Source organism: Clavelina lepadiformis, chromosome 7, assembly GCF_947623445.1.
Source record: "Clavelina lepadiformis chromosome 7, kaClaLepa1.1, whole genome shotgun sequence".
Lineage (NCBI taxonomy): Eukaryota > Metazoa > Chordata > Ascidiacea > Aplousobranchia > Clavelinidae > Clavelina > Clavelina lepadiformis.
The window spans coordinates 15,349,790-15,361,713 of record NC_135246.1 but is presented as its reverse complement, the minus strand read 5'-3'; the positions used below and the strand labels follow the sequence as shown (position 1 = coordinate 15,361,713).

Here is an 11,924-nt window from a genome sequence, read left to right as displayed (position 1 = left end):
GGTCGGACTATTCAACCCACGTGCGATTCAACCCCAGACGATTCAACCTGCGGACGATTCAACCCACGGATGATTCAACCCGCGGACGATTCAACTCAGGAGAATTCAATCCACGGACGATTTAACCCACGAACATACAACCTAGGACGATTCAATCCACGGACGATTCAACCCATGGACGATTCAACCCATGGATGATTCAACACGCGGATGATTCAACACGCGGACGATTTAACCCGCGGACGATTCAACTCAGGACAATTCAACCCACGGACGATTTAACCCACGAACCTTTCACGTACTTATGGCTTAGGTTATCACCAAGTTACTTTGTAGCCAATTGTAAACTTAATATTGGACAGTCTAGACTCTAGACTCTAGAGTTAGGCCATCCTGTACGTCGTGGTTAACGGTTATGGTACCATTGCAATCGTACCGTATTTGGTTCAGGAATCATAAAAATTTAAACGTGCACAATGATAGATCTTGTACATCTGTCACGGGATTATTTTTATGCACCTGTTTTGTATAGACACCACATTATACACCGTCTTTTCTTCGCATTGTGTTGTTTTTATGCATGTTCACGGTCTGCCGTGTTTTACTTGTTTATGTTCTTTTACTTGTTCTTGTACACATGTTTTTATCAAATTTCTTGTGACGTCTCACGTAGTTACCCCAAAGGCCTAATTAGTATCGTATTTTACGTTCCACGTTGATTCCTTCATCGCGTGGAATTTGTTTGGTGTAGTACTGTGCTCGGCTGGACGACGATTGTCGGCAGTTACGTTTTGGTTTTAGAGTAAGATGGATGTTTTATGAGAGAAAAAGCTATTAAAAGTTAACAAGGCAAAACCGCCTAAGAGACTAGCCGTTAGAGCGGGAAGATTCCTGGCTAAGGAAAATCTCGGTTACACATCATATGCAAGTATCACACTTCCCACTATGGTGCAACAGGTCTTCTGAACAGGAGCATAAAGCCTTGCACAAAGGCAATGCAGTTGTAGAGCATTACTGGATATCGAATGGCTTCATTATTTTGGGACTAGTGCTCAATTCAATGGTCCGTGGGTTGAATCGTCCTGGGTTGAGTCGTCCGTGGGTTGAATCGTCCGTTGGTTGAATCGACCTAAAACCGGGTAAAACAAGCAACTTGACAACTCGCTAAACTCGATTTATGGCAGAGATAAAATAGCGAGCAAGTCCATGAGAAGTTCTGTGTCATCCTGTGACGTGCCCGCGGGCTCAACGATAAAGCTTATTAAATGCAAGCACAAATTGAAAAGCATCGGAAGTTTCCTTTATTGCGGAAGGACAGCCGTAAAACAAAATTGACTTTTCGATTTTCTTTCAAAACTTTCATCATAAAAATTTTGGCCGGTTACCTAAAGTAAATATATCGAATTATAAAAATAATATTAGTTAACTAAAAAAATTACCTGCTCAGTCAATTAATGACACAAAATCGTAAAATGCGTGGTTATACCTTGTTGGCAACTTAGGTATAAACAGTATTTTTTAAGACACACAGGAACCGAGCAAAGAAAACTTTGCCAAGTATTTTAAATGGCCCTAACAGTCAAGGCATTGAGTGTACAAAGACTTAAAGTGAAATATTTTGGTTAATTATTCTTCAAGTTGGCAAATTATGTGAAAATGTATTTGTAGAATTAGAACCTCAGGTTTGCTTAAGAAAAGGGAAAACCTCGATCTTCAACTGAAATACTAACCGCGGTTCTTACACGTAGGTTCTCATTTCCACGTCACGGACTGAAATACGTCAGGTACGAGAAACATTTTGTTTAGTGAAATATTGTTAAGGTGTTAATTGAAGGTTAAATTTAGTAATTATTTTATATATTTAAGGTTATATTTTGAACTATTTCTTTGTTTTCAATAAAGATGACGTACTTTATATTTATTCGAAAACGCATTAACTGTGTATATTCTACATAATGTAGGTATCACTTTGAATGCCGCTAATTGCGTCCTTCGTTGCTTAACTTATTAAATGTCTTATTTGTGTCTGTTTCAGAAAAGCTCTTTAGATTTATGATTTTTTGCTTTTTTGTTTTGAGAATTCGCCTTGATCGGGTAAGAGTTTCAATTTTCAAAACAATTTTTCGTTTTCCTCGATCGCCGAACAATGATATTGTAAAGTATTTCGTGTTAGCTAAACAGTAATAACAACCATAACGTTAGACTAAGGTCAAATTTACGCAATCGTAATGCTAAAATCCGATGGATGCGGTTGGAGCGATGTACGCATCCATGTTTGGCCCGTTCTTTGTATAAGTCGTTGATGAAATTGATCACGAATTATTTATTTTTTACTCGGCGCACCTACTACACGAGCGCGGACTTTAGGTCATATAGTATTATGGTATTTAGATAATCTTTGCCACCAATTATGGGCAAAGCGGGCTTATTTAAAATCAGACTGCGCACCGCTTGCTGCGTCCTGTGTTTTCATACTGGTGGGACTTGTTGCAAAATTTTCGGCAAAAGAGTGTTTGTGCAACTACGTCTCTAGTGGTGGTGAAAGTAGGAAAAAGTTTTGTGAACGTAGCGTTGCATTTAATTAAAACGGCAAAACGTTTTCTATTTACAGGATGGCGTTAAAAGCCTTAATTGTTGCGTTACTGGTGACAGCTATTCATGCACGACCAGAAGGTAAATATTACAGCAAACATACATTTTGTATGTGCCGCCTAGCTTATTTGCACTTTCATTTGTATGAGAACCATTGTTAACAAAATTGGCTGAATTTAACATTTTACACATTTTTTGTGCTATTAAGGCAAATCGAAATATTTCCGAAACTAAATAGCATGTCTAATAATGGTAACCTTTGTTTTAACTCTCGTAGCCCCGGCCCCGGAAATCTGTGAAGGAGCAATTGATCTTGGCTTTATATTGGACTCATCAAATTCGATTGGCCATTGGAACTTTGGGCTTGTTCTAGACTTTACTGTTGAGGTAACACAAAGTTTAAGCAGGAATTCTCATCTATTTTTTTTATTCTGTATTTTTTATATTTTGAATGACTTTTCTATTTGCCTTTATTTTTTCAAAGTATTTGTCTACTGACAGGTCGTACACAACTTTGACATCGCCAGCGACCTCACTCGAGTCTCAATCTCCAGATACACAACCTGGAGTGATTCCTGGTTTTTCTACCAGAACGTGTTTGACAAAGACACTCTCCTGCAGACGATTGCTGATATTCCTTACTACGGCCAGGGCACGCGCACTGCTCATGCTTTGAATGAATTTGCTAACCACCACCAACAGGTGAAATAGACTTTTGTCATCTTACAGAGTAACATTGATACGAAACAAAGTTAATTTCGCAAAGTGGTTTAGAGTACGTTGTTTCTAAACATTATGTTTAATTTTTAAACAGGAGTACAACGGTTGGAGACCAGACAAACCTCACGTCGTTATTGTTATTACGAAGGGTGACAGCGAAGACCGGGAAGAGATCGACAAGTATGCCAGACGCCTTCGTGGTACGTATACTATCTCTTAAAGGAGCCGTCAAAAACCAAATAATGCCATAAAATCTTTGTTTGTTTTATTATACCGTAAATTTACTAAGAGACTGATTACTCGAAAAATCCTCCATTGGGCTCTCTGAAATCTTGCGTGTCAATCTAGTATTCTTTGAACTACCATTCCATAAAATACCATTAAAAAACCATGATTCAAACTTTTTTACAGAGGTGCAAGAAATACTAGAATTTTTGGTCTAAAAAAAAAACAGTTTTGGCTACTTTCATGCCATTTTTTTGCCTAATTCTGCACGCGACCTGAGACATTGAAGCGCGCCAACTGCTAGGGTAATTCCCAGGCTTGAAAACAACTCCAGCCATACTGCATTTTGATTGGTCTACTCTACATAGTTTTTTTATAGCCCTACGTAGGATGTCCAACAAATTCATAGAGATCTTAGTGTTAGGTGTTTGATGGCTCCTTTAAGACCTATTGTAGTACCCGAGACTCGCATGTTTTTCTTGCTTATTTAACTCGGTTTTTGTCTTTGATATGTGCAGCCAGATCCACCAGGGTGATTGCCATCGGTGTTGGTGATTACGAAGGTCTTGAAAGCGAACTGGTAGATATTGCCACTGCTCCAGCCTCGAAAAATGTCATTCTTATCTCTGATTATTCCAAACTTGATGACTACGTTTTCGACATCATTAATCGGGTTCGTACACTTTTGTCAACAGCATTTTACTTCACATTTTCCGTTTCTTGATTTTATTGTTTTCTAACATGTCTTGCAGGCGTGTGAAACGGTCGGCAATGACAACGAATGTTTGGTCAACAACGGTGATTGTGATGAGACTTGCGTCGACACATACGAGTCGTTCTACTGCGAATGCTTCGAGTCTGGTTACTCACTGCAGCCCGATGGCTCGTGCCTTAGTATGTCAACGTTTTATTGCAATTGGTTGACGTACAGTAACTGTCTTGATTCGTTGAAATGCCATGATTGGCACAATTCACATTCTGCTTTTACTGTCACAGGTGACGACGATGTTGACAAAGGTGGATGCATTGACATTTGGAACAACTCACAATGACTCACACTTGATTGGTAACGATACGTAACCGTGAAGAAAAATTCACTTAGTCTAACAAATTTCGATGATGTTTTTCGGCAGAAATCGACGAATGTGCAAACAACAACGGTGGTTGTGAACAAACTTGTGTGAACACGGAAGGTTCCTACCGATGCGAGTGTCCTGAGGAATATCAATTACTAGATGACGGAAGGTCCTGCGGCATTGTGTGCTACCATTGTGACAACGTTCTGTCAAACGAGGAATGCAGCGAATTTAAAGTGAGTTGCTCATTTTTGAAAAAAAGCTTGTTGAAACCTGCAGGTTCGGGTAGTTTTAATATCTATTTTGCTCTTGATATAGGCCTGTGCAGTATCTCAAGATTCTTGCTTTACCACAACGAGCACAAGGAACAACGTAACCAGGATCACGAAAGGGTGCCAGCAGACATCGGCCTGTATCAACAATCTCATCCAAGTATACTTTTTATGCCCTTATGAATATGTGTGGCTTGAATTGGAAAGCTTCTATTGTACTTTCCCTAGCAAAATGATCATTCTTCGTTGTAATAGAACCCACGTGATCACGGTGAGGGCCCATCTCAGTGCAACATCAATTCGATCAATTCGATCAATTCGACCAATTCGACCAATTCGATCAATTCAACCAATTCGATCAATTCCAAATGCGAATGCTGCTGTATCGGATCTTTCTGCAACGCTGAACTATGCCCATACGACTTTAGCCGTAAGTTGCGTATTGCAGACACGATATAATTAAATACAAGTAGCCTACAAAAATATTCTCAGATCCTCTTCAATATCCGCGTAAGGATATATTTGCAAAGAAAATTCAACTATAAGTTTTGGTTGATGGACTTGAGATAGCCTATTAGCCGAATTTTCTTTGAAATAAGATATGGGTTTAAGTTTATCTGCACTAAGGAATTAATAACCAAAACCTTATGTAATTTAAAACTCCAATACATGCTTTTATTTAGTTCCTGGTTGCCCATCTTTCAACAAAGACTTTGTTGTCTTCAGTGGTTTACAAAACAATGGTGACGTTTCCCCTGGAGGCGTCGCATCAGTGCTTTGTCAAGAAGGTAACCCGATTTAATTAACACTCTTCGCCGTGCTTTTCTACTTTCCAAGGTTGTTTCCTAAATTGTTCATATAAGAAGACTCTTAAACGTTTTATAATGTACTGTACAATTTTCAGGATTCCAATACAGTCAACTTGGTGCTGCTCCCACCAAAATCAATTGCAACTATAACTTCCAAAGTGCTACTGCTGAATGGGACGGCAGCCCAGACGATCTTGACATTTGTGAAGGTAACTTGAAATTTTTAAACCTTTTTATTTACGCTGTTCAAAACACATTTTCAGCTGAATCTTATAAAACCGTTGTGGTAAAAATGTTTGTTTGATATACGGAGAGCTTAAAAAGTTTTACTGCCGCAGACATCAACGAATGCGAGCAGTTGGACAGTGACTGCGTCGACCCGGCTATTTGCGTCAATCTTCCTGGATCATTCGAGTGTAAATGCCCAGAAGTGCCTGACGACTACGAGCTTATAGATGATGTCATCTGTGAACGGTGAGCTTTTCAGTAACTTTCTCGCGTCTTTCTCAATTTTATCTTTGGCTAATATCTACTTCGCGTTAGATGAATCGTCCGTCATTGCTGTGCGTTGCGCGGGATAATGAATTTCTTATATTATTTTAGTGACGAATGCGCTGATCCGGATCAGGGTGGATGTTCACATGACTGCTCCAACACAGTAGGAAGCTACGTTTGCGTCTGCCCGAGCGATCTTTCCTTGGTTGATGATGGCTTGACTTGCGGTAAAAATTATAACAAATATAGCTTAGTAGCAGTAGTTCCATTAAGCATAGTTTTGAAATATGCGTTCACCTTATCTGTTGCAAGGAAGCGTCGTGTGTTACATTTTAAGTTGATTTTAGACCCCAACGAATGCCGCGAAGGCAATGCTGGATGTGCCGAGATTTGTGTCAATACTCTTGGTGGATTCGAATGCGACTGCAACGTAGGATCAATTCTCACAGAAGATGGTTTCACTTGTCAGGGTAAAATAAAAATTATCAACGTTTTTTGTTACTTTGCTGTTCTTAGCGTTGCCCATTTTTTGAGTCTCGCGCTTCTCTGCTTTTTTTGTGTTGTGGTAATTTTTTGAAACTCTTCTTGTTAGACATTGACGAATGCTTAATGGACAATGGTAGTTGTTCACACAACTGCGAAAACCTTTCTCCCGGATGGGAATGCAGCTGTCCGGAAGGAATGATTCTGAACGCCGATGGATTCAGTTGCCGGTAATATAGCCTGTTCAAAACTATCCTCTCATACAGATAGAACACTCTAACGTCTCTTACTACAACTCTACAACAAAAGACATTGACTGCTAGTTTCAATCTAAATTAATTTTAACATTGATTCCTCTTGCATAGACCGGATCCGTGCTTCGTCAACAATGGCGGATGTGCTCACATATGTGCGGAAATTGAAGAAGGCGTTGTTACCTGCTCTAGCCGATCAGGTAAAGAGAAAAGCACCCTACATGTCATAATTATGACATCTTATTTAATAATAAATATAAGAGTTTGTCGATGGCGATGAATTTGTACAAAAACCAGCTATCGACATTCGACAGATGGGCAGGGCTTTTGCACAATTTTTGTATTATTATACCATGTTTAACAGATATTGACGAGTGCGAGAATCGTATTTTTCCACTGAAAGCTTGGTTTAATATATGTCACTAGAAATTCTTCGGGATTGATTGGTAACGATCCGTAACCGTGAAAAAAATTCACTTAGTCTAACAACTTTCGATGATATTTTTCGGCAGACATCGACGAATGTGCAAACAACAACGGTGGTTGTGAACAAATTTGTGTGAACACGGAAGGTTCCTACCGATGCGAGTGTCCTGAGGAATATCAATTACTAGATGACGGAAGGTCCTGCGGCATTGTGTGCTACCATTGTGACAACGTTCTGTCAAACGAGGAATGCAGCAAATTTAAAGTGAGTTGTTCATTTTTGAAAAAAAGCTTGTTGAAACCTGCAGGTTCGGGTAGTTTTAATATCTATTTTGCTCTTGATATAGGCCTGTGCAGTATCTCAAGATTCTTGCTTTACCACAACGAGCACAAGGAACAACGTAACCAGGATCACGAAAGGGTGCCAGCAGACATTGGCATGTATCAACAATCTCATCCAAGTATACTTTTTATGCCCTTATGAATATGTGTGGCTTGAATTGGAAAGCTTCTATTGTACTTTCCCTGGCAAAATGATCATTCTTCGTTGTAATAGAACCCACGTGATCACGGTGAGGGCCCATCTCAGTGCAACATCAATTCGATCAATTCGATCAATTCGACCAATTCGACCAATTCGACCAATTCGACCAATTCGACCAATTCCAACTGCGAATGCTGCTGTATCGGATCTTTCTGCAACGCTGAACTATGCCCATACGACTTTAGCCGTAAGTTGCGTATTGCAGATACGATATAATTAAATACAATTGGCCTACATAAATTTTCTCAGATTTTCTTCAATATCCGCATAAGGATATATTTGCATAGAAAATTCAACTATAAGTTTTGGTTGATAGACTTGAGAGTTGAGATAGCCTATTAGCCGAATTTTCTTTGAAATAAGATATGGGTTTAAGTTTATTTGCACTAAGGAATTAATAACCAAAACCTTATGTAATTTATAACCCCTATACATGTTTTATTTAGTTCCTGGTTGCCCATCTTTCAACAAAGATTTTGTTGTCTTCAGTGGTTTACAAAACAATGGTGACGTTTCCCCTGGAGGCGTCGCATCAGTGCTTTGTCAAGAAGGTAACCCGATTTAATTAACACTCTTCGCCGTGCTTTTCTACTTTCCAAGGTTGTTTCCTAAATTGTTCATATAAGAAGACTCTTAAACGTTTTATAATATACAGTACAATTTTCAGGATTCCAATACAGTCAACTTGGTGCTGCTCCCACCAAAATCAATTGCAACTATAACTTCCAAAGTGCTACTGCTGAATGGGACGGCAGCCCAGACGATCTTGACATTTGTGAAGGTAACTTGAAATTGTTAAACCTTTTTATTTACGCTGTTCAAAACACATTTTCAGTTGAATCTTAAAAAACCGTTGTGGAGAGCTTATATACGGAGAGCTTATATACGGAGAGCTTAAAAAGTTTTACTGCCGTAGACACCAACGAATGCGAACAGTTGGACGGCGATTGTGTCGACCCGGCTATTTGCGTCAATCTTCCTGGATCATTCGAGTGTAAATGCCCAGAAGTGCCTGACGACTACGAGCTTATAGATGATGTCATCTGTGAACGGTGAGCTTTTCAGTAACTTTCTCGCGTCTTTCTCAATTTTATGTTTGGCTAATATTTACTTCGCGTTGGATGAATCGTCCGTGATTGCTGTGCGTTGCACGGGATAATGAATTTCTTATATTATTTTAGTGACGAATGCGCTGATCCGGATCAGGGTGGATGTTCACATAACTGCTCCAACACAGTAGGAAGCTACGTTTGCGTCTGCCCGGGCGATCTTTCCTTGGTTGATGATGGCTTGACTTGCGGTAAAAATTATAACAAATATAAATTAGTAGCCGTATTTCGATTAAGCATAGTTTCGAAATATGCGTTCACCTTATCTGTTGCAAGGAAGCGTCCTGTGTTACATTATAAAGTTGATTTTAGACCCCAACGAATGCCGCGAAGGCAATGCTGGATGTGCCGAGATTTGTGTCAATACCCTTGGTGGATTCGAATGCCATTGCAACGTAGGATCATTTCTCACAGAAGATGGTTTCACTTGTCAGGGTAAAATAAAAATTATCAACGTTTTTTGTTACTTTGCTGTTCTTAGCGTTGCCCATTTTTTGAGTCTCGCGCTTCTCTGCTTTTTTTGTGTTGTGGTAATTTTTTGAAACTCTTCTTGTTAGACATTGACGAATGCTTAATGGACAATGGTAGCTGTTCACACGACTGCGACAATCTTTCTCCCGGATGGGAATGCAGCTGTCCGGAAGGAATGATTCTGAACGCCGATGGATTCAGTTGCCGGTAATATAGCCTGTTAAAGACTATCCTCTCATACAGATAGAACACTCTCACGTCTCTTATCACAACTCTGCAAAAAAAAGACATTGACTGCTAGTTTCAATCTAAATTAATTTTAACATTGATTCCTCTTGCGTAGAACGGATCCGTGTTTCGTCAACAATGGCGGATGCGCTCACATATGTACGGAAGTTGAAGAAGGCGTTGTTACCTGCTCTTGCCGATCAGGTAAAAAGAAAAGCACCTTACATGTTATACTTTATATTTTATTGTATTTGCAACATTGTGCCTGGAATTACTGTGATAACACAAATAAAAGTGCTATAAAAGCCTTTTTTGATAAAAAATAACCTTTTGCAGGTTTCATTGCAAGTAAAGATGGTGGCTGTTTGGAATAATTTCATTTATTTCCGTTATTTTGAGTAAAAGTTCAGGTGGGTATGATGTTCATGGCTATCATGTTTGTGAAATACCCTACAGCTTGTTGTATAAGTTTTTAAGGGTATAGATGAAATGTTTTAACAATTTTCAAACAATTTTACTGCACTTTAAATTAAAATCTTGTAGGCATCACGTACTCGCTTGATAGGCTGGTACTCGTCTCTGCTCAGGTCTAATATTAATACCAAATTAAGGAATACAATTGCTTTATGACCACCTTGGGACCAGATCATTTTGGTCATGATTAACTGTTGCAGTACTGGAAGACACTGTTTCCATTGTCTTCCAAGTTGTGTCGTTGTAATTATATTTCTAATATTTACCGCGCTATTACATAACGTCATACTTGCCATAAGTTCAATCTCAGTTCATGGTATAATTGCAAACTTATCGAAGAATAGTTGATTGACAATAAGTTCCGTTAACATGCTATCTACATTGCACTTTGGAACTTTTTGCGCTATGATAACCTATTTTGTTAACATGTTATTTACATTGCATTATGAGCTTGCCGAATTCGAAATAACCCCTATGTGATTGACAACTTAATTGGTAAAAATGTTTTACTGCTTGATTAACCTCGTATTAACAACATTGTTGACATAAAAATAGACAATGTTGATTGACATTTGTTTCCTTTTATTGAAAATTTCTAAATTGAAATTATCACCTGACCGTAAAACTTCGAGTCTAAAAGTCCAAATCATTTCCTGTCATTGATAAACGCATTGCGCCTCAAGTTGAAATTCTGTTTCTTTATTATCTTCTTCAGCGTATAAATGTATCGTTGCATGGTATGTTTTTATTAGTATTAGTATTTGTTTAATACTATTTTCTTCAGTATACAGTTTAGAGTTTTTAAGTTCAATGAATGAGAAGATACAGATCGTAATAATTCTGTGAACAATTCTCTTAAGTCAATGTGAAATGTAGAGTGATGCGCTTTGATTGCTGATTAGTTCTTAAAATCCTTTTTATATAATAATAATCTTGTTATAAATATTTGTGTTTGTTTGAAGTAATAATGAAGAATATTAAAACCGATATTAATCAGATTCTCAGTGTTTAAAATTATATAAACTATTCAATTGAAGTTTAGGAACTTCTGGACAGAATTCACAACCTCATAATCGTTCTTAAGAATCAGATTGGAATATATTAAGTATTCATAGTATGGTAGTTACTGTAAAACCAGTAAGCACCAGTACCGTTCAGTCTCACCAGGATCGATACAGTTATGCACAAAATGAAAGAAAACATCGAATTTATCATTTATTTTTTAGCATTATATAGCAACATCCAACATGAAAATCGATGTCAATAGGTGAATTTAGAATGCATGTGGCATAACTGACACGAAAAATTGAGAGAGTAATTTGAGAAAGTGCTATTGTTATCCGAAAACTGGTCATAATGAAATCGGAGAGTATTATTGTTGGCATAATTCCGGACTGTAACAAAATATTCGTATAAAGTGGGTCGTATTATCCGTGGTCATTATAAGCGCATTCTAGTATACTCCAAAGGCCAAGAGCTTGTAGGCTAAGCAGTCGCACCAATATCGGTGATCCAGATGGAAGATACAGATACTTAAGCGGTGTTACGTGTATCAGGATAAGTCTGAGTCTGCCGAATTTGTTTATATGAACGTAGATATAAATTATTTCTTAAGTCAGTACTTTTATGTAAAACCATCAAACTGGACTTTTAAGCATGAAGACTCGATTTAGCAAGTTGGATATATGTGCAATTCTTCCAGAAATAAATAAAAGGTAAGTTTGTCTTAATATGCTGTCAGTCTAC

At 38.2% G+C, this 11,924-nt stretch overlaps 1 protein-coding gene across 2 annotated transcripts; it reads left to right on the top strand.

Moving 5' to 3' along the window:
* The first annotated feature begins 1,647 nt into the window (after nucleotides 1-1,647).
* On the top strand, nucleotides 1,648-11,176 carry LOC143464786 (uncharacterized). Of its 2 annotated transcripts, XM_076962773.1 has the most exons (30): nucleotides 1,648-1,784; nucleotides 2,612-2,673; nucleotides 2,870-2,979; nucleotides 3,094-3,294; nucleotides 3,407-3,512; nucleotides 4,056-4,210; nucleotides 4,290-4,431; nucleotides 4,534-4,554; nucleotides 4,671-4,849; nucleotides 4,932-5,045; nucleotides 5,141-5,315; nucleotides 5,569-5,673; nucleotides 5,790-5,903; nucleotides 6,033-6,168; nucleotides 6,298-6,416; nucleotides 6,537-6,659; nucleotides 6,782-6,902; nucleotides 7,038-7,126; nucleotides 7,439-7,617; nucleotides 7,700-7,813; nucleotides 7,909-8,083; nucleotides 8,343-8,447; nucleotides 8,564-8,677; nucleotides 8,813-8,948; nucleotides 9,078-9,196; nucleotides 9,318-9,440; nucleotides 9,563-9,683; nucleotides 9,820-9,908; nucleotides 10,041-10,114; nucleotides 10,248-11,176. In XM_076962773.1, the coding sequence occupies exons 2-29, from the start codon at nucleotides 2,613-2,615 to the stop codon at nucleotides 10,076-10,078; spliced, it is 3,384 nt and encodes a 1,127-aa protein (XP_076818888.1). In that variant the 5' UTR covers nucleotides 1,648-1,784; nucleotide 2,612; the 3' UTR covers nucleotides 10,079-10,114; nucleotides 10,248-11,176. The 2 variants fall into 2 exon arrangements, with proteins under 2 accessions (XP_076818888.1, XP_076818889.1); XM_076962774.1 differs by lacking the exons at nucleotides 1,648-1,784; nucleotides 2,612-2,673; nucleotides 2,870-2,979; nucleotides 3,094-3,294 and having other exon boundaries at nucleotides 3,408-3,512; nucleotides 4,534-4,603.
* Nucleotides 11,177-11,924: the final 748 nt, after the last annotated feature.

Coding starts and splice junctions, on each gene's coding strand:
- LOC143464786 (XM_076962773.1), top strand. CDS start 2,613: ATGGCGTTAAAAGCCTTAATTGTTGCGTTACTGGTGACAGCTATTCAT. Junction 5,316..5,568: donor ATGCCCATACGACTTTAGCC/GTAAGTTGCGTA, acceptor GCTTTTATTTAG/TTCCTGGTTGCCCATCTTTC. Junction 7,814..7,908: donor GTATCAACAATCTCATCCAA/GTATACTTTTTA, acceptor TCGTTGTAATAG/AACCCACGTGATCACGGTGA.